This window comes from Varanus komodoensis, unplaced genomic scaffold (genome assembly GCF_004798865.1).
Source record: "Varanus komodoensis strain SLA01 unplaced genomic scaffold, ASM479886v1 scaffold23, whole genome shotgun sequence".
NCBI lineage: Eukaryota > Metazoa > Chordata > Lepidosauria > Squamata > Varanidae > Varanus > Varanus komodoensis.
The window spans coordinates 10074921-10097802 of NW_025335627.1; the positions used below are offsets into that span (position 1 = coordinate 10074921).

A 22882-nucleotide genomic window follows, 5' to 3' on the forward strand; every position below is an offset into this window, starting at 1 on the left:
TTCCATGTTCTGAAATTGCTCCTGTGAAAAAGGAACAAAATGGGAAATGAATAAGACCTGAAGAACCAATGACTTGTATATATGCATTTTGTATATATTAATTTACCTTTGAAAACATTAATTTGAATGTTGGGGAAATTTAATCAGATGCATCAAGCATGCTGTCGGGTATAACACTTCAAGTATTTTGTAAATAGTCCAGGTGATACAGAGCACCTTGAAAATATTATACTGAAATTGCTGATTAGTTGCTCTGCAAAGCACTTAAAACCACTTTCATGTCCACCTAATGGGTGTAGTGGGGTAAAATGGTAAAAATAATGGAATTTCCTGTTCTTTTGATGCATGTTACTTGCAGCATCAAAGTAGTTCATACAGAAAGTACACATTTATTAATATTTTCCTTTTCTTTAGTCAACAGATAAGCAACGTGCCCTAGAAGAAACCAAAGCATACACAACTCAGTCTTTAGCAAGTGTAGCTTACTTGATCAACACCTTGGCCAACAATGTTCTACAGATGCTGGATATCCAGGCATCCCAGCTTAGGCGCATGGAATCTTCAATCAACCACATTTCACAAGTGAGAGAATTTGTTTGTTTGTTCCATTTGTATCCAGCAACTAGTCTGGTACAGCAGATAGTATTGGACTTTGGAATCCAGGTCACCCAGATCATCTAAGTCCTCTCAGCCATGAAGCTCATTGGATGACCTTGGGCTAGTTAGCACATCTCTCTTCCTGGTCTGTCTCACTGAGTGGTGGTATTGATGAAAGGGTAGAACCCTCATGGACCATTTTCTTGGAGGGAGGGAGTTCCATGATAGCGGAATATCATTGAGATCACCACAGCTAGAACTTCAGAAGATTCCAAAAGGTCTATTTGTGGCGATTTGGCTTTGTATTTTCTTCTGCTGTAACCCACCCAGGGAATCTTATTGCTAATGGGGTGGGTTTGACAATAAATTTTAAAAAAGCACGTATAATTAAGAATTTTTTAAAAATAAGTTTACTAGTAGATTGGGAAAATAATTCAAACTGTCTGGGTGTCTAAGAATTTGAAATACTCTTTTGGTTCTGGATACCTGATCAATTTTTTTTTGTCTTCTTATCTCCCTAGGCTCTTCCTTTTCTAGTGGTGCACTGTGTTTTAAGTCTTGCCCTTCTGTTTAAAATATATCATTTCTATATGCTCCATTACTTTAACTTTTTAAAATTCTGGAGCTTCTTGATACTACTTACTTAAACATAATGTCTGTTAGCCCCATATTGAATAGAAAAGTTCTCACAGCTTTACAATAGCTTTACAGTGTAAAAGCTATACTTGGAACAGGCCCTGCTGTCCTTGATACTTCACAGGCTTCCCTAACTCATACCTTGAGTATATCAAAACTTCAGGTATGATCCTTGCCAGCACATTGCTTACATTTATGCTTACCTGTCCTAAAAACATGCACAATCCCTCATTTATAGAGCTCCCTCTGGCCTCCAGTTTGCCTTGCAAACTTTCCTTTGTTAAGAAAAGCTGGAGAACCATAAATGCTTTATCCCTATCCTTATGGCTGTATCTCTGTCATTTCCTAACCTTAGAAAAAGCCAAGAGTTGTAGAGGGAGAATTTAGAAATTTCCTTCATCTTGAAGCTTGTCCTGGGTAATCTTTGGTATTTTCAGAGATTCATGAAATGAGGAGGAAGAGTGTAAAGCATTGGCCATTATCAACAAGGTTTAATTTCTTAATTTATGCATATACTTCTCAGTATACACACACTTTCACTGCTGTATAAGAATTAAGGTGATTTTTACTCATATTTAAAACTTCTTGGATAAGATATGGTCTTCTTGACACCCTTCCTCTGAGAATTTTAAAATAATGCTTCTGGCTATTCAAACCATACTTCTTTCCATTTGTGACAATGCACAGCACATGCTAAAGAAGTCTGAGCTTGGACGAAGAAATGTTTATAAGGTTTGCAGGTGTATATTGCATCGTGATAGTTAAAAGTAGTCACTACAACTTCAATGATAGTGCATACATTGGCCTGACAGCCATTTCAAGCAAGTGGATTTTCAAATTGGGATGAAACACACCAAAATCCGTCCCTTTAGCGTTTGCAGTCTTCCTCTTGTGCACAAAGATTGCTCAGGCAACATGGAAGGGGGATGCCGCTCCATCCTGGATAAGACCCACTCAAGCAACCTTCTCCATCTTTGGTTAGCCCTGTGCAACCACTGCTGGGGCAGCATCCCTCTGCCATGTCAGGTGCAGCTGTGGGACATGTGGGGCTTGATTCCTGGTGAACTCCCTGAAAACTCTTGGACACACTCATCAGGTGCTTGGACTCAGGAGTGTGACAGAGTGGATTGGAGTCCAGGGAGTTGAGCCCAGATAACCCATCAGATTCCCAGCACCAACCCACGGATTCCTCCACATCCCTGTGTGCAAGTGATACCTCAGATTGCATTTTCTAATGACCTGGTTTTGGAGAAAACATCAAAATGTATATTTTAACGGACATGAAAATGTGTGTCACCCTTTATCAGTTGTTTTAGGCACTCGAGGCAAATGTTTTACTGCTTTGGTGGCTTAATTTTCTGTCACTTATAATAGTTTGGTGCTTCAATGGATAACATTCCCATTTTATGAGAATGTTTTGGACATTCCCTGTAGTATTTAAGTAGATGTATTCTGTGAAATCTAAACAAAGAAGAATAGATATTTATATTGGAACAAAAAGGCTGTGTGTATCCTTGGAAATGACGGTGTTGTAGTGATACTGAACAGCTTGCTTAAATACATTTTCATAATTGGAAAAGCACATTCAACTAATTACTTAAACTTGTATTTTTTTATTCCTACAGACAGTTGACATACACAAAGAAAAAGTGGCTAGAAGAGAAATTGGCATCTTGACTACAAATAAAAACACTTCAAGAACTCACAAAATTATTGCACCAGCCAACCTGGAGCGACCAGTTCGCTATATTAGAAAACCTATTGATTATACAATTCTAGATGATACTGGACATGGGGTAAAGGTAAGTGGTGATGTGGAATTGTTCAGATAGGACCATCTTGCCTATATGTTCTCAGAATGGAAACATTTCTGTGTAGATTTTTCTTCCTTCAAATAGCTGCATGGATTCTCCACCTCCAGTGTTATGATGATCCTTACTGATCCCATATTATTTCTTCTGAATGTGTCCCTCTTGCAGAAGAAAACAAAAACCCCACCAAAAAAAATGAAATTTAGCCTTTCTAGGTGTTTGTGTTCCCTGCAGTTTGTAGAAGGCTTTCATCTTGGAAAGCATTTGATGCCAGTCCCTTATGCCTGACTGGATTGTCACAGGTACCTCTGTGACTGCAGAGTATGTATTCTCCCCCTTCTGTTCATCCTAAATTTTGTTAGTGAGCAACATGCAGTGCACTACTAGCACCTTCTGTCAGGCCAGTGTAGGGTTTCCAGACTTGCATGACAGGCAAAGCAAAGGCACCAGGCTTTTGTATCTGTTTATAGTTTTAAAAACAACATTAGAAGAAGTACAAAGCTGTCTGTGCACATAATTCTAACAAGACTTGTACTAAAATCTAACATACTGCAGAATTGCAAATTGACTCGCCTGTACAATTTGTCTGCATGATTTGTATAAATAGCATGAACAAATTTTGTGCATAGACTTGCATGTCCTTTCCAAATTGTACTCTTGAAATATGTGAAGTAATTATGAGACTAACAAATTGTGAAAGTTCCTCTGAGAAAGGAAAGGCAAATGTGCCTAGGAATGATTTACAAGGTCTGCAACTCCTCCTGTCAGCAAGGTTGCAACAGGGCAGGGGCAGAGAGGCACGTCATTGTCTCTGTTTCCATGGGAATTGTTTGAAGTTAAAGAGCATGGTATGTAGGGCACAATCCTGTGTGCGTTCAGACATACACGTCCTATGCCTTGCAGCATTCTGCAGCCAGCCATGCTGTAGGACTTTTTTCTGCCTAAGCATGCATAGGATTGCACCCTGTGTTACTCATGCATCTCTTTTTGAATGACATGTTATTTGCTGTTTTACAATGTTTTAAAAAAAGGAAAATGCCTTCAGGGAAGTTATATTAAAAGTAAGTATACCCAAACACTTCGCATTATATAAGCCATCATGCTTCACTAAAAGCATTATCTATGTAAACTAATACACAGAACTGTACTGAAAGTGAACAATAATTTGTGAGTGAAATACTAGCCTTAAATATTAGTGAATTAGAAGCACAATTTAGTGCCTGTTAAAAGGAATTTAACATCTAGAGGGCCCTGTCATAAAGATATATGGTATAAATATCAGCTTTTCGGGCTTTATAGAGCAGAATCTCAGTGATGGTTACTATCCCAGTTATGTTTATGCTTACATTTTGAGAGTGACTGCATTGGGGGCTAGGTAGGAAAGGGAGGCATTTATTTTGGCAGTGGTGACTGTTTTGCTGGCTGATGAGCACCATCTGTTCCAAAGATGATGGTAGTTAGTAAAGGAAGTCTTTATATGCCCAGATAAGCTCTGGCACAGTGTAGCTAATGCTTAATTCAGTTGCACTCTTAATTAGCTGTTCTGAGTCCCTTTCAGTAGGAGAGCTGGACAAACATATATAGAAATAAATGGAAAAATTAGGTGAAGAAAATATTTATTTCATTTCCATACCACCCGCAGCTGAAGCTTTCCGGCTGGACTACAACAATCCATAAAACAATAACATGTAATAAAATATCAGAAAAACAGAAAAAAAGTTTAAAATAGCTAAAACAGGCAATAGCAAACAGACTCTACAAAACACCTGGGTTAAGTAAAATGGTGTAGGGGAATCTCTTCATTTATAATCTCATTTTAAAGGTCTATTTCTGTAGCTGCATTTTGAAATAAATCCTGTAAATTTATGGAACCCAGAGCAGTGACATAAACTATAGGTATGTAGCTTTTTCTTTTATGAAAGCTGATTTGGTTTGCGATACCTTATAGTTATGGCTTGATTTGAGTTTTAAGAAATTAAGCAATTTTTAATTTTGTGTAATTGATCAAACGGGATGCAGGTGGCGCAGTGGTTTAAACTGCTGTGCTGCTGGGCTGGTTGATCGAAAGGTCGCCGGTTCGAATCTGCACAACGGGGTGAGTTCCCGTTGCTCTGTCCCAGCTTCTGCCAACCTTGCAGTTTGAAAGCATGCAAATGCAAGTAGCTAAAAAGGTACCACTTCCATGGGAAGGTAACAGCATTGGGAAGGTAACAGCGTTCTGTTCACTTCGGTGTTTAGTCATGCCGGCCACATGACCATAGAGACTGTCTGCAGACAGCACTGCCTCCTAGAGTCAGGCATGACTGGACTTATCGTCAAGGGGAAACCTTTACCTTTACCTTTAATTGATCAAACAAGCTACAGTGTATGCAGGACCATGAAATAATGATTTAATTATAATAAACTAAACAGTAGATTTATGAGATAACGCTTTTATATTGGATTAAGTTTGGTCATGTTAATGTCTCTAGTATTGCATGAGTTGTGAAATATGATGCAGATGCACATGCAAAAATTATCTAGAATTAAGATTAGCCATTTACTAGTTGGGTAAAAATGTTCTGCAGAGCAACACTTGCAGGAAGCTACTTCAAATAAGCTAGTCCACATAGGAACAAGAAGTTAATTGACAGAAGCTAATCCTTGGGAGGATTAATGGCCCTCTGTTATGTGTCTAATCAATAGTGTTTGAAACATTGAGTGCTGTCCTTTGGAATGAATAGTATTTTAAGAATATTATCTTGATATCTTAACTTTCTTAAGATATCATTAATTGCATCTTAATGACCTTATGAAAAAGTTTCATCTTGAAAACCCTTTGTTCATGACACATTCTGCTTTAATCACTCTTTCTGTGATCTACTGATACATTATTTGGTTAATGCTAAATGCTTAACTTCTTTCTTTTTTCCCTTCTCTCTCCATATCCTGAAGTTTCAACTAACCTTTCAATGCTTTTCTTCCTACCTCTTTTATTTGCTTCATTTATGCATTAAGTGGTTGCTTAGATTTAAGGTAAGAAACAACAGGGCTGGATTTCATTCTTGTTCTTCTGACTATTACATATGGGGAGAGTGCTAATTTCTTGTGACTGGGTAAGCATGAATAACATTATCTTGTGCTTCTATGATTTATAAAGTATTTTTAAGCCTAATAAAATGGTGCTCCTTAATGGTGTATAATTAATAAGGTTCTTGAAAACCAATGAGAAAAGTAAGATGGCTATTTATAACACATTCCCTGATCTCCCCCTATGTAATATCTTTTTAATCTTATATATGATGTGCTTTGACTACCTTTATGAATAGTGCTTGAATTTGCAAGCTTATCCTGTCTTGCAAAATCAAAAGTAATTTGGGGCATGTTTTTGTCTTTGAAAAAGTGGTATTATCAAGTATTAGTTTCCAATCCAACCCTTAGACTCCTGCACCAGCTAACTAATCCTTCTGTTTTGGTCCTTCTGTTTGCCTGGTGTTGCAGGCCAATACACTGCCACAAATAACTGTTCAAAAGTAGAACTGAAGGTTTTTGTAAACACCTCTATAAAACTGCATGTGTTTACATAGCTTCTCCCATACTTGTAGTCTAAACTGTATTAATTAGGGCTTAACATTGACTTGTGTTGTTCTCAGTGTTGCCACGCTTGAATGCACGCCTTCATGTCAAGGCGTTTGCAATCAAATGGCACAATACAGAAAAAGATGGATATGTTGAAATTCCATTAGCCTTTAAAATTTAACACTGTTAATTTAGATTCATCTAACTTTGTTGACTCCAAAGACAGTAAAAATGCAGAACTGCTTTATGTGTGCTCAAGGCTTGCAGCATCCAGTGAAGCATAGCTCTCTCTACCCAGTGTTTTACCCTGACTTCTCAATGGTATTTTATTATGCAACCTAATATGCTTTCCAGCCACTCACTCACATCACCCCCCCCCCCCGGCGAGTGCATGGAGCTAATTGCATGACCCCCAATGGAAAAAATAAAATATTGTAAAATGTGGCTGAAAATAGAGTGTAGAAATAAATTAATTTATTCATTTTATTTAATTATACAATTAATTAAAGTGTGATTTAACATAAAGCAAATTACTTGCAGTTTAGAAATGTGGGACAAGTCAATCCATAGTGCTACAATAAACAGCTGTAAACTTGGCCTCAGGAAATCAGGTTAGGGTGATGTTTCCATTGGTTGTGCAAGTGGAAGGCAGCTCATGCAATTGTTCTTCCTCTTCCTCTTTGCAGCCCCTAATGCCTACCCGACTTCTCTCCAAGGTCAGGTTCCCCATCTCTCTTGTGGAGGCTGTGTGATATTGCACTGCAGTGGGAGAGGAGAGTCACCTGAAAGGGAGCAGAGCAGAGCAAGATTTCTGTTTCACCATTGCTGAAGCTCTTCTGCTGAGGCAGGTCTACTGACCATCTAGAGAAGCTTCTTCTGGGGCACTGAGGGTTGCGAGGGCTAGAGCTTGGGGCTCAGAGAGAAAGAAAGGAAAGAGAAAGTTTGGTTGTATGTGTTGCCTTCCACGCATGTATTTATTGGGTGCATCTGTTATTTGTTAATTAGGTTTGTAAACTTGAATTACTTTTAATGGTGCTATAGGTTAGCTTAGTTAAGAGGTTCCTTGTGGAAGGGAAAGGTTAGTCTTTCTTAAAATTGTCAAGTATTCAATAGCTTCTACACACACGTCAGATATAATTGTGTGTACACGCGCGCCAAGCACCTATACTGATTAAGTTGTAGATTCCATGCTGCATCTGTTTTCCAGCGTCAGCTGTAGGAAATCTTCAGCCTAATGAGTATACGTACACTGTTATTTCTGATGTGGAGTAACAAACTTTCTTAACCTTTATCTTTGGGTTGCTGCTCTGGTTACTGGTCTCCACAATGATTTTTCATAGTATTCTTAAAACAGCTCACCCCTTTATTTTGTGCAGAGCTCACTAGAATGAGGAATGTGGTTCTGATCTGTGGTTGGTAGTAAGGTCAAGCTTTGAATGCAAGGCTTTAACGGCTTTGCTTGTTAAGTAACCAACTTGTAACCTAACCTTTTTATACTCAGAATTTGTTTTCTTTAGCTGTAGATATATGTTTGGAGAGTTGTTTTTTTTTTAAATTACAGTCATTACTTAAAATAACTTCTTTAATTGTCTGTGGTCCATAGCTTACTGCTTAATAAGTACCTTTGCATTATTTTACCAATATGAAGAGGCTTTGGGAAGGTTAAACTAGAAGATTCTCCTGCTATTAGAGGCCATGTATTGGTCTCTAGGGGATATTGCGAAGAATGTGTTACCATCTAAATGTTCTGATGAAATTTGTGGAAGATGGCAGGAATATCTAAGGCTGAAATATTATGCACACTTGGGAGTACACCGTGCTGAATTCCATGGACTCCCAGCTGAGTAACATGCATTGCAGTCCTGTTTATGTTTTTGTAGTGGTCTCTAGGATGTATTGGCTGAGCACAGCTAGTGCCAATGTGCTTTATTAGACAGTGGCTTTGAGACACCCATGTTCAAATCTCCACTGAGCCGCAAAGCTAACAGGATTATATTGGGTCAGTCACACATGCTCAGCTTTATCCACTTCATAGGGGCAGCTATAAGTCAAACTGAAATAAGAAAGTTCATAGATATATTGTACTGAGTCCCTCTGAGGATGGTTGAGATATAGATGTGAAGAATAAAAAAAATCTGATGTAGGTGACAACAGAAATTGAGGCTACCTAGCTTTCCAGCTGCAAATCAGGTGTGCCACCCTTACCTTAGTTTTTCAAAACCCTTCAGGTTGAAAATGGTGTGTCTGCTGGTTTGCTTATGGCTTATCAGTGTACTGACAGTTCTTGTTAGTATTGTGCTCCACTAGGCTGCATTTGTGTTTTTTTCTGCAGAAGCATACTACTGTCTTACCAGTTTTCAGTATCAAAGTGGTCTCAAAATCCAAGTGTTCTTGGAGCCTGGCTAATAGGCAGAGGCCACGTTGCCTAGGGCAGGAATGGGAATCTTTTTCTCTTGAAGGAACCTGTTGTGGGCTGTATACCAAAGGAGCACATGGGCCATAGTGACCACGTACTCTTTCATTACCTTTTCTCTGCCCCTCTCGCTTCCTTGTTTTCTGTTTCACCCTCCCTCTCCCTCTTTGGATGGATGCTGGCATGTTCATTCATTGATTACGAATATAAAAAGAACCCTGCTGGAGCAGGCCAGCTGTCTCTCTAGTCTAGCAGTATCTTCCCATAGTGGCCAGCCCCCTGTCCACAGCAAAGTCACAGGCAGGGCATGCATGCAACAACACACTCCCATATGTGTTCCCCGGCAACTGGTGTACATTGGCATTATGAGTGTGGCCACACCATATATTTATATAAAAGGAGGGGCATGATGTTGACAATTTTATTTTAATGATCTTTTTATGCCTAGCACAAAGTTTGCCTTTTTCCCAGTAGTTGCACACTGAGTGGACATTTTCACTGAGCTGTCCACCCCAGCCCAAGATTTTGTTCTTGGTCAGTCATTTCTTTTAACATTCCTGGCAATCCCTTTAAAAAAAAGAAGAAGAAAAAACATTCCTCCCTCCCTTCACCATCCATTCAGACCAGTTTTTTAAAAGATTACCTGGATTAGAAGGAGCTACCTCTCCCCACTAGGTCAGGGAGTAAATGGGTGGAGCATGCAGAAATGCCAGAAGCTGCACATGGTCCATAGGTCGTTTTCCATTTTGGTGTAGGGTATAATCTTAGAAATGCAGCTGCTGAGTGCTTTTCATAGGTGAATATTACAAGTACTAGCAAGACTTGGCAAAGGCACTGTGGCTTCAAAGACATGGTGCCTTAACATGTCATCTGAGCCTGACTGGCTTCATGCTGTGGCAGCTACAAAGTCACCCTCAGAAGCCATGCCTTGCTCTAGGGTTGGCTGAGTGTCTGGCTTAGCAGGTCCTCCAAGCCCTGCTTCAAAAGCCATGATCAAGCCGAAAACACTCACAGAGCTGCTTGGCCAAAACAGCAGAAAGTGTGGCCACTCTGGCCAAGTTGCCTTGGGGCCACCCCAAGTGCTCACAAGTAGTTTTGCTCTCCTGGCACTTGCAGGAGCATGGGGCAGGGAAGCTAATGAGAGCCACTGTAAGTGCTGCTTAGCTGCTCTTCAGTGGCTGTAACCCCCACTCAGAGTTCCTGCAGTGACCCCTAGAAGGCTGGGGGGGACAGGGACTGAGGGGGATGAGGTGCGTTAGAACTCCTGTTGAGCCTGATTGTTTGTCAGGCAGAGGAGGACCCCCAGACTATTTTAAACCTGGGGTGGCTTCAGAGTTGCCCTGGGTTTAATGTATCATGTGAATTTGCCCACTGTCTTGTATAAAAGGCATTAGAATTGAAAAGAGCCTTTGTGTGGATGCCATGTTCCCTTTTCTAGGCTTTTTTGATTCAGGATTTGGGGTGGAAACCCAGGAATTTTGCAAACTTTTCCTGTATCCTACATATGTGGACACATATTTCCTCCATTGGCCTGCATGGAGGAGGAACTGCTGTGGTCAGACAAGGGAGGGACCCTTTGCCCCCTCATTTGCCCCATTTTCAACTTATATAAAAAATCAGCTTGGAAACCTACAGTCAGAACTGAATGCAACTTGAGTGCTATTGATCAAGGAATCTCAGGTATTTTAGACTGCCTACTGCTGCACACAGTTTTGATGATGAACTGCTACTTGCATTGTTTTAGCAAAGCTTTGTTCATGTGCAGTTCTGAACAACGTGAAAGCCTCACTAGACTACTCCACAGCACTATTCTAAAGTGTTTGGGAGGAAGAGAGATTATATTTTTAATTTAACTGAGGCAGGTATAAAGCATACATAATTAATGTGTTTTTTTTTAAAGACTGGTTTCTGTATGTGTGTTGAAGCTTCACAGTTCAATTTCAAAACAAATGCAAAAGTAATAAGCTGCCTCTCCCTTGCCCTGCCTTTGAATCCTGGAAACTAAGACCTTCAGGTCACTTTCTTCATTAATTTAAACAATTGTGATACTTCCTTTGCCTTTTGGCACTTACCACTCATCTGAGGGTTTTTAATTTTCTGAATTAAGCAGTAGTGCTGACTAGGGGAGGTTGTTGCACTGTGGACACGAAAAATGGGACATGTATGTTTTGCAAATCATTGCATTTCACTTGAGAGTAGCCAAGATGTTACAATGCTCACCTTTTTAATATTTTAATTTGTAGAAATATTTTTTCTTTTACCCTTGAATTTTTGCTTAAAACTGTATAATAAAATGGAAAAATGTTATTTCCATTTGTAAAGCTGCTATATAAAATTATAGTTGCTTCCCATCTTTTATTGTAAAGTACATGGACCATAGACCTGAAAACTTTTTCTGGCATGCTAACAATTTAGAACCTTTTGACTCTTTTCTGGAACCCCATGTTATATTAAAGATTACAACTCCTCCAAATGTCAAAACCATTTATGATGTGCCGTGGGATCGTGTACCTTTTCAATTTAAACTGCTCTGGGCAAAGAGAAGTGATTGCACATTTCTCTGGATTGTGGCTGTGGAGTTAAAATGGAATAGACACATGTTGGGCATCTTTCTTTTGACGTTCATCCTGCAGTGGGACAGCTATGCCATTGTTTAAATTTTTTTAGTACTTAGCTGAGACCCCTAGAGACAGCTAAGATGTATGGTATACCTACACAGTCATAATCCAAGTAGCTGTGTGACGTTTCTGTCTATGTGCTTCAAACATAAATGGCATACATGCACAATATACCTGCGTGAAGTGAATTCTCATGCTTTTTAAAATTAATCCTTCCACCTCCAGCATTTTCTGTGTGATATGAAAGCTTTTTGGGGTTACTAATGAGGTACAGTGACCTCATGCTACTTGCATGTTGTGCTTAAATGAGATAGAGTCCTGAACAGTCTCTCATTCTTAATATTGTCTATTTGGTTGTTTGGGGCATCTTAATTTAAGCTGACTTCAATTAACTTTTAGAGCAACATTGATGTTAGGAGGACTGGATGGATATAGTTATACAGAGAGTTCATTTTCCAAACTTGGAATTTGTTTTAGCTCAGAACTTGAGGAGGAGTACTGTTAGTTGTAAAACAATGAGTTACTTGCCATCTTCAGGGACAACTGTTTGGCTGCATGGCAGTGCTGATTTAAAAGCTCTCCTAGCTTTTAGTACTTCATGTGAGTCTTGGAAGAAAAAGCAACTTGGATATTTAGGGAGTTAAGAAATAGACAAAGTTCTTGATATCTGTGTAAACAGACAAATAAATGTTTGACAAGCCAGGTAAAAGATAAGGCTGCAGCTCTGGAGAAAATAGAATTCATATACCAGATACATGGCAGTGTTCTGTGTGTAGAATAAACGGTTCCCTTTTTCATTATGCTGTTTGCTGCTTCCTTCCCCCTACAAACATTGCTACTTATGTTTACCTAACTTCTCAGTTGCTGTAAGTAAAGGTTTCATATTCATGAAAGTTGCCTCATAGTACAATCCTATGTATGTTTTCTAAGAGTTCAGGGAGGCTTAATCCCAGGCAAGCGCGTATAGGATTGCAACCTTAAAGGACATTGTTTCTAAATATGCATACATACATGGCATTTGTGGCCTTCACTTGCCACATATATGTCTGAATATTTGTGACTGGAATTTTGCTACAGCAAAATTCATGATACAGATTGCTTGGCTTTTGGTAGGTAATCAAACAAAGCTGTACCCTTATAACTTGTCCCGACAGGGAGGGTAGGTAAGTAAGGTTACCTTAACCTGAATATTTATTCATCTTAAATAAATTCATCCTATTATAAAAACAATAATTGTAAATATTATTTGGCTTTTGAAGAAGTTATTTTCCAACTTAATACAAGTTTTGGCTTCCAGACATTTACAGCTATGCTTTGCTTGATCATTAAGCCTCACCTGGAAAAGGTACAACCTAGCTAAAGATAGGTTGTAGAGAAATCATGGATTGTAGTTGTCGCTGTATGTCGTGAGGCCGGAGCACTCTTCCTAATTACTCACACAGGAACAGGCAATAAATAAACAGGCTTTTATTCTAAATAACTTCAAAGATACACAGGCAATGAATAATACAGGAGCTGTTAATGGCAGTTCTAAGCAACACAGTTGCCCCCTCCTTTCTGACCTATCTCAGATTTACGACGCACTCTTCAACTTACTGGAACACCCTTCCCCACGAGGGCTAGATAAACTCCTCTCCCTTCTTCTTTCACTTTCCCTTGCCTCTAATCCTTCTCCTCTTTTGGGCACTCTCCATGGCAACAGGCTGTTCCACTGGCTGCCTAGCAACATTATCTCTCTGAAGAATGCTGACTTGCTCTGGCTGAAGAAAAACTTCATCAAAGCCAGGTGGCAGGGCGGGGGTTTGTGCAATAGGCACCAAGTAGAAATCTTGTTCTAAGGCCTGACTCTTGCTGGGAGCTTCTTGTTCTCTCTCGCGTGCTAACAACTCCTCTGAGTTGTTAGGCACAACACTGTACCAGTCCATGTGTCTGGAAGTGAATCTCTGGATACTGTGTATAGGAAGGGCAATGGAGGAATTTACTCCAAAATGCAGACATTTTCTCTGGTTCTGTTCATACCACCAACCTGAAACTGTAAAATAAGCCAGCCATCTTATCGGTGCCATTGAAAACATGGCAGATTTTGCAGTCAGACTTTGAACAGCCCATTGTAAAATGGCTTAGATTTCCTGAACCCAAATACCTGTCATGGTGGAGGTGTGTCTTCTGATAAGTTGTGTCTCATATGTTTGGCTTACATGTGGTAAAAGCATTCCTTTAAAAAGAATTAGTTACAGAGTCTAGTATATCCCATAAACCTCATGGGTGTTGTGAGTCCCCACTATTTCTGTCTCGGTTGGCGAGGAAGTCAGCTTAAGTAGCTTCTCCAAGGCTGCACCAATGAGATAGGATTTGAATCCAGATTGACTGAGGGTGCAGCTCTTTTGTAAAGCCCAGAACTTGGTGGCATAGGGTCATCCTGTCAGTGTGGAAGGAGCAGCAGAGGCAGACCTTGGCAGCAAGTGGGAGAGGAGAAGAGCTCTGATTCCTGGCTCTATCGTTGGCGCTCTGAATCTGACGTTGAATCTGGGAATCCAGCAAATTCTGTGGCTTGCCAGGTGCATCAAGAGGCCATAGTATTGCTCTCTTAATCTCGACACAGCAAACTCTTCCTGTATCTAAATGCAAGTCATCACAGTAGTCTCATGTTTGTGATTTATGTGGAAATAAGCCATTAAGTTTATTTCTTAGATCAGTTCTCACCGATGCTGATAAGCGTGAGACATACATTTTATTCATTCCTCATATTTATAGCATCCTGTATTTAATCTGTCATCAGCATTTCATGAAATTGATCAATAAAACAGCCACCATTTCCTAATAACTGAGGTGATCTATAACAGAATTAAAAGCTGGTAATATTATCATTCTTTTGTGGCAATAAATACTAGGAAGTTTTAAAAACTCATTAAAAAGTCAGACATATCAGTGTTTGCTTAGGCGGTCACAAGTAAAACTATGTATGTTAAGTATGAAGCTTATTTTTTTTTGAATAAGTTTTATTCTAAATAAACCTAACACACCCACACACACACACACACACACACGCACACAAAGCTAAAAACAACACCAGTCATCGGAAACATCAGACCTACTGGGTCAGCCCCCCACATTTTTTCTTCTTATGTTAAATTATAAACATATTTAAATCTATGCAAAGCCCTGTTTCTCTAGCCAGTAATAAAAAAAGTCCCAAGTTTGATAGACGTCTGTATCTTCTTTCTCCTTCAATGACAAAGTCAGTCCATTTCTGCACAGTCCAAGATCTTTTTTAGGATCAGTTTGTTGGTAGGTGGCTCTTCACTCTGTGTCGTGCATGAAGCCCCGACAGAGACAGTGACTCACGAGGAGGTCTTGTGTGTGACACCCTGTGCCCAAAAGCCAACCCCACAACCCAGCCTGGGGGCGGATGAGCAAGCAGCTGCACCTCCCTCTGACTCCCAGCCCATTGAGCAAAATTCCTGAGCCCTCATCTAAGCCAGAGAGTCCCGAGAGAGAGGAGGCTGCAGGTTCTACTCGGAAGGAGGCAGGGCAAACTGCTCCTTCCCCCTCTGATGCTGATTCTCCTGAGCATGAAACAGAAGACACAGTGGGCGTGGTGGATTTCTCTCGAGCAACCAATTGCCGGATTCTACGCAGATATGAACAGTGACAGAATTTGGTAAGAGAGAGGAAAGGCGTGACTTAGAAGAGTAATCCCACGTGGGCTCAGGGAGAGAAGCCATTAGAGGGTTAACATCTGCATACCAAGGGCCTCAATTGGAGAGCTTATCTATAGAGTTGTAAATCTTGTAGACAATTAGCATTAAAGGACTGTAGTTTTATTGCTCCTGAAAGTGTGGATTGTTTATGTGCCACGACACTCTTCCAGTATTGGGCAAATGCAATCCTCGCTGCAGTGATTACATGTAGAGTCAAATACATTACTTGTTTGCTAACATCATCAGGTATAATACCTAATAAGAAAACTTCAGGTTTAAATGCCAAAGATTTTTGTAACATTTCCTCAAGCCATTTATGTGTTTTAATCCAGTATTTTTTCGCCTTATCACAGGTCCACCACATATGATAGAAAGTACCCAGTTTGTATTTATATTTCCAACATCCATTTGACATATTTGGAAACATCTTAGCTAATCTATTTGGCGACAGATACCATCTATAAAATATTTTATATAGGTTTTCTTTATATGAAGTTGCTAATGTTTAATATTTTTTTCTCACAGCTTTTGCCATTTTTCTAATTCAATATTATATCCAAAGTTATCATAGTTTCCTTAACCTGTTCATCTTCCATTCTTTTATCTAGTAAGAAGTTATATAATCTTTTAATCATTTTCTCATCTGATTTAAGAATCGCCTGATCAAATGCTGTTAAGTCCTTATAGAAGCCCCACATTCTACAGTCTTTAGCATATCTTGATTGTATCTGCACCTTATGCCACCAAGAAATAGTAGTTCCTTGTTCTTGTATTTCTTGATTCAATTTCAGTCCTCCATCATTATCCAAAATATCATCATATCTCACAATCTTTTCGAAATTCAATGCATTTGGATATACAAAAGCTTCCATAGGTGAAAGCCATCTTGGTCATTTATTATACAATTTTGTCTTTAACTTTTCCCTCACCGACATTAATGATTTCCTAATGTAATGATTTAAAAAACAACCATGTGCCTTACACTTTTCATACCACATATAAGCTTGCCAACCCATTTGCAAATGATGCCCTTCAAGATATAAAATTCTCTTATTTCTTAAAGTTATCCATTCTTTTAGCCACGTTAAAACAGAAGCTTGATAATACAACATCCAATCGGGAAGGCTAAAAACCCCATTCTCTTTAGCCTCTTGGAGCATTTTTAATTTAATCCTTGGTTTCTTCTTTTTCCATATAAATCTCGAGATTTGAGAATTTAAATCATCAAAAAATATTTTATCAATTTTTATGGGAATCATTTGAAATAAAAGCTTTGGTAATATATTCGTTTTAACTAGCACTATTCTTCCCAGCAAAGATAACTGCAATTTAGCCCATTTTTCCAAATCACTCTTAATTTCCTTAGATAGTTTATCATCGTCTTCTTTCAATGTAGTACACTTAGCTGTAAGAAAAATTCCCAAATATTTAACCTTTTTAACAATTTGAAGATCTACCAGAGTTTTTTCTCTGCTCCTGTGTGAGATTTTTTTACTAACAATTTCATCTTTTCTCTGTTTATTTTCATCCCGGTTACTGGGAAGTATGAAGCTTATTTATATAACCATTTATAATACATTTTGAAAAATAAAAAGATAATTTAAAATTGATATGAATGAGACCTTTAAGATCTGTGTGCATCTACTTTTAACTGAACTAGACTGGACTGCTTTAGTGATACACCTCAATTTTATATAGTTTTTAAAACTGCAGCTACAAGTTTAATATGCTGTAGGGCAAGTTTGGGGAAGGATCCTAGCTTGTGGTATATTGCTTGCTTTGTGTGTGACGGTCCCAGGTTCAATTCCTAGCATCTCCAGGTAGAGCTAGAAAAAATCCTTCCAGAAACATTGGAGAGCCATTGCTAGTTGGTGTCAACCATATTTGTCCCAGATGGCAATTGGTTTGACCCAGTAAATGCCACCTTCCCATGTTCTGCTGCCCTTTCCCACCTCTGCCAGGAAACAACCATACCTGTGCTATTCTGTGAGAAGCAGCTTTATGTGGATTCACACACATCATTTTGGCCCCCATAACCATAGAGAGGGAAGAAAAAAAGAAGAAACTATACTGTTTCTTATATATAACTACTCCTAATACATCCCACTGTAATATTGGCTTCCATTCGTTTGGAACATATCCTCTTTTTCAGGAGAATGAGGCATTCATTGTGGCACAGTATCCCTCCTAAGAAGTGGGGATACAAGATTAATTGTATTTAAGGAATCATAACCTCTGTTGACTGTTGTTTCTTTCTTTTATAATTATCGTAAGAGTGTAACATACTTAATGGATTTCCTGTTCTGGGCACATCTAGTAAAATTCCATGCAAAGCTGAAATCAGAAACAAATAAGGTTTCCTGAAAGTCATGTGATACCTGTGGGACCCTTCTTGCATTATGGTATGGCAAATTTGCCTTTGTTACCACTAGTTTTGGTGTAGGAAGCCCCGGCCAATCCCAGCACTTAGGTGAATGTATCTGTATATGCAGCTGAATAACTCATTTCAGATTATGCAATTAATAGTTTCATGTTATTGTAATCCTACACCCACTTACCTGGAATAAACCCCCTGAACTCAATGGAACTGACTTCTGAGTGGCCACGCACTGCTAGAAATATGCTGTGTGAAGTGACTCTTAAGTTAAACCTAGTAAGCAAAGTTTCATTGGATGCCATGATAAGCCAGAATTCTTTAGACCAAAACCAATGAGTAACTGTGCTGGTGCATGCTGCTTGATGGCGCCACTTGGCCGCTGTTGCCAGTGGGAGTGGCTAAACAAGTCGAGGATGCGTCACCTGAGATTCACGGTCGGCCCTGGATTGAGAACTCCTGCTGGTTACTCCCCCCAAAAGCCAAGGACAGGTCCTGCTTTATGGTTTACATTTGTTTGAAGACCAATAAACCAGAGTCCCATGCTTGGATACAAATCCAAGTATCCATGGCTTGTTTAGCAGCTCCACTGGCAACACATATCTATGCAGCTTGACAGAGCTAACTGAGCAGCAGACACCAGCATGCTTGGTCAGTCACAGTAGTAGCAGAAAGTTACTGTGTTGTCCAAACACTGAGATAGGACACTCCAAACATTGCCAGTGATCTTATGTTAAATGTGATGGCCTAAAGGCAAATGCAGTCAGCATAACATCTCTGTGCATTGTGCAGCCACGGGTTCTTCGAGAGCAGCTACTCACTTTGGGCAGGGTAGAAATTGAATATATGTGCATGGACATTGATGTTCTTTAAAAAATAATGATGTACACATTTCCTTGCTACATGAATGTTGCAGATCAGTTCTCAAAGGAATCTTGTTTGATCCTTTTTTTTTTTTTTGAGGAGTTTCAGTGAGCTTTGTTTTTCTTCCTGTTACTTCTCATGCAGGTTAGTACACAGAATATGAAAATGGGTGGTCTGCCTCGTACCACACCACCCACCCAGAAACCACCCAGCCCACCAATGTCAGGGAAAGGAACCATTGGGTAAGTACAACTTCATATGTATCAAGAGGTGGATGGGGAGTATGCAAAGGGGAAGATTTAGAAAAAAAAAACTTTCCTGTTGCCTCATAGGTGCTTAAAACTTGCATTGTGGGGTCTTGAGGTATATTCTGTCTCAACTTTTTAAAGAGTTAAGATATTTATAGTTACAGGAGGTAGTGGAAAGCCATTGGGTTGAGTACTTCTTTCTGCAGGAGCCATTTGCTCTTTTGTTTAAACTATGAGTAGTGCTACACTATCTTTGGCTGCATACATGGAATATAATGTAATCAGCGGGACTATCCTGTATTACATGATTACAGAAATTCCACAGGCCCAGTTAGGTCCACTGAGGGCAAGAGTGTGAGTGTGTCCAAAATTCTGGTAGGCTTGGTGGTGTCTTGTTCTCTCTGTGCTTCCCCTGAGCTCCTCAGTCTGCATGCGTGGGCATGGCAGAGGCAGCATGACAGACCAGCAAGGGGAGTGAGAAATTCTGCGTGCCTCCCATATCCTCCTGCAGGCTGCCTGCTGCTCAGGACAGGTTACCAGTGCTCTGAACACATTTTCGGGTGAGAGGGAGAACTTGGTGAGGACATAGGAGGCATGCACAGACCTCATTTTGGGCTGCTTGCCTGCACATCAGCAGGGGAAGTAGGAGAACTGGGCTCGTGTCAAGCCTAAGGAAATTCTCCAGAGGTGGTGTACGCAGGGTGGACTGCATCCTGCCCCGTGCATTATCAAACTGAACCATGAGCAGTTCTACTCTGCCTTGCCCAGAGGTCTTTGGTGTGTTTCATTGTCTGAAATTGCTTCCATACATATGTTTTTCTTGTGTAGGCGTCACTCTCCCTATCGCACACTGGAGCCAGTGCGTCCTCCAGTGGTACCAAATGACTATGTACCTAGCCCTACCCGTAATATGGCTCCCTCGCAACAGAGCCCTGTTAGAACAGCTTCTGTGAATCAGAGGAATCGCACTTACAGGTACTCAGTCTGATCCTCCACCAAATATTAACAGTAATTGCGACACATAACGCAGTCTATAGCAATCTGCTTTTAACACCCTACCCCACCCCTTCACTTAGAATTTCATGAATTCATGTGATTTCCTGGGAAATCCATTGGGCATTCCAGGGAAACCATGCTGCTTATGCAACATATTGTACAGTGTGGCGATGTTTGTTTAGAAAGAGCTCATTCACAAGCAGTACATAATTAAAGCACAAGAAATGAGGACTTGAGTACTACTGTATCTAATACATTTATTTTTATTTATAACTTTTATTATTTGCTTTTCCACCCAGTTTCTAAAATCTGGTGCCTGCAAATGAGAGTAATACAATTCTGAGGCTTTATTGCAACTTCCCAATGCAAGGTTTTTGAAACCAATTTTTATGTTGAACATTAGTGAGAACTTGATGCCTGTGAAAATGTTGGTACCTCAAACAAATATTCAGTTAACTACAGGAGGTGTGGTTGATGTCATTTATCGTTGTGGACTTTCAGAAGGCATATAATAGCTGGAAAAGGATTCTGGTAAAATAGTCTGTTTTGTGGAAATCGATCTGTACAACAGGTCAGCCTCAGACAGCAAATAATAAAAATAATAGTATATTGGTGAGATTTCATGGTGTGCTTCTGAAAAATTTGTTCCTAAGTGCTTTTCTTGGTAGAGTGCAGATAGAAGCAGCTGCCTTATGGATTTTGGCCCCCTTTCCATCTGAGAATCCATAACATCAGGGCTATTGGAAAGCCTCCTGGAAGCGGTTTCCTGTAATTGAGCAGGCAGCTGTTACCTTGGATGGTGCATCCCAGTTTTAGTTTAGGCATTGCCAAAGACTTCATCATGTGCTTCCTTGTCTGCAGAATTGCACATTTAGCAACCTTCTATTATCAAACCGTGTGTCCAGCATGGAATAGCATGTACATACCTTGGTGGTTTTTATTTCTTTAGCAGCAGCGGGAGCAGTGGAGGGAGCCACCCCAGCAGTAGGAGCAGCAGTCGAGAGAACAGTGGAAGTGGAAGTGTGGGAGTCCCTATTGCTGTCCCCACTCCGTCCCCTCCCAGTGTGTATCCAGGTAAAGCTCAGCTCCCTCTCACCTTCTGCTGGCTCATTTTTGTTGTGCTGTGTAAACTTGGAAGACGAATTAGTGCTTTGCTTTACTTTGGAATGTTTGCAACACTTGGTACAACGCTGTGTTTTTATTACCACAACTTGCCTCTTCATGCCTTAGCAAACACTCTGAGTCCCAATTCACAGAACTCAGCTTGAAGGTTGGGTATGAGGCTGCATTCCAGGATTTCCAGTAATGCACCCACTCCCTGTGCCAGTTACCAGTTAGAAGGTTTTCTGTTCTATGCAGTAAAGATCATTGCTTGTGTGTCTCCTTATTCCAGTGTTTTCACTTCCTTTAATGTATACTGTTTTCCAATGTTGGATATTAATGGTAGTCTATTGTGCAAATAGAAAGTATATGCATATGTAGGAGCATAAGGCTCGAATGTGTGAAGTCAATGAGAAGAAAGTGCGGGAAGAAGTGCGGTGGTTGGAATTCAATCTCAGTTTTGTCCAAAATTGAATAAAGTGCATGAAATACATTTGGACCGAGTTCCCAAGAGGCCTGTGCAGGCATACAAAATTCCTCTACAGTGGCACTGGGTGTGGATCGTATGCTTTCCCTCTAGTGGCAGCCCCTTGCGCCTACTGGAGCACCATCTTTCAGGGAAGCCTTTGGGGTAATGGGATGGGATGGTCACTGTGGCAAGAAGGGGATGACTGAAAAGCTCTCTGTGTGTATACAGAAGACTGTATGGATGCTGGGCTTCGACAACACTGTTTTACTGTAAAAGATGCTGCTTAATCAAAGTACTCGGATCAAGGGCAACCAATGTGCAGGGCAAGGTGTTTTCACCCAGTGCAAGCATGCTGTTAATTTACGAGCACAGGCTCCTACTTCATTCTGAGTCAGTCCCACTAGTCCTTCTAGCCCAGTGCTGTCTGCACTTGCTGGCAGTTGTGGCTTTCCTTTCCCAGACCCACTTAGAAATGCCCAGGATGGATTCTGGGAGCCTTCTGAGTACAAAAGCCAGTGTGCATCCCATGAACTTATGTTTGCATAATTTAACATGTAGAGTAGGGAGGAGCAGGGAAATAATATTATGGTAATATTCTTCTTTCCAGAATTTCTGCATAATAAGTAGGGTTCCCAGTTTACCAATATTCATTTTATATTTCATATAATTTAACTCCTAGATTGTGGGCATGGCAAATGTAATTGTTGAATTAGGTCTGCATTTTAAAGCATACAACCTACTGGAGATCTGAAGAAGATCAGTGTAAAGTAACTATGGAACTAAACAATTACACTACTGTCATATACAAGTGCTGCCTCCCCAATTGAAAATGGAATTATCCTTTTTATAAGTAATGTTACAGAATTATGAATAGTAAAGTATTTTGAAATTACTTGGGTTGTTGATTCAGTGCCTCATTTATTTGGTACTTGGATGAAACTTGGTGCTGAGAGGAGGAAAAACCATGATGCAATCAATAAAGTATAATTGATTCCACTCTAATTTGCAGAATACAATAAGGCAATGCAGATATGCCTCAATTTATAGTTTTCTGCTTCCTTACAAAATTGCAAGATTCTTGCAGGGCCAAGACAGGGAAATTATGGGTTGATCTGTACTACCATCCACTTGAAGATTATTTATATTTTGCAGAAATACAGACATTTGTCCTTTCCCCACTCTGTTTAAGCAGGACTAGGTATTGCTTCTTGACACACTCAGCAAAATGAGAAAAATCAGTATTTGTGGTAAAAACACAGAGGAAGATGGAGCTTTTCCTCTGCTGAACATCTGATTTTCTAAAATGAGCTGCAGTTTTGTGTGCCAAATGAAGGAGAGAATTAGCTAAATCTGTATAACACGAGTACATATAAGATGATGCTTTACATTGGTAAATTTTGCTTCTATGCAAGGTGTATTCTTGCTCCTGGTCCCCCCCCCCCCCGCATACTGAAGAGTTATCCACTTTCTGAACACAAGCATAATTCTTCTAACCC

At 39.9% G+C, this 22882-nt stretch overlaps 1 protein-coding gene across 10 annotated transcripts in view; it reads left to right on the plus strand.

Annotated features, from left to right (window-relative positions):
* ABI2 (abl interactor 2) overlaps positions 1–22882 on the plus strand; it is an 88035-nt gene that overhangs the window by 51240 nt on the left and 13913 nt on the right. For 4 of the 10 annotated variants that reach the window (XM_044431892.1, XM_044431896.1, XM_044431899.1 and 1 more), the window contains 5 exons: positions 415–582; positions 2859–3035; positions 18717–18814; positions 19649–19795; positions 20766–20890. In XM_044431892.1, the coding sequence (XP_044287827.1) occupies positions 415–582; positions 2859–3035; positions 18717–18814; positions 19649–19795; positions 20766–20890 (715 nt within the window). The remainder of the gene's footprint in view (positions 1–414; positions 583–2858; positions 3036–18716; positions 18815–19648; positions 19796–20765; positions 20891–22882) is intronic. The other 6 variants (XM_044431893.1, XM_044431897.1, XM_044431894.1 and 3 more) reach the window with 3 other exon arrangements.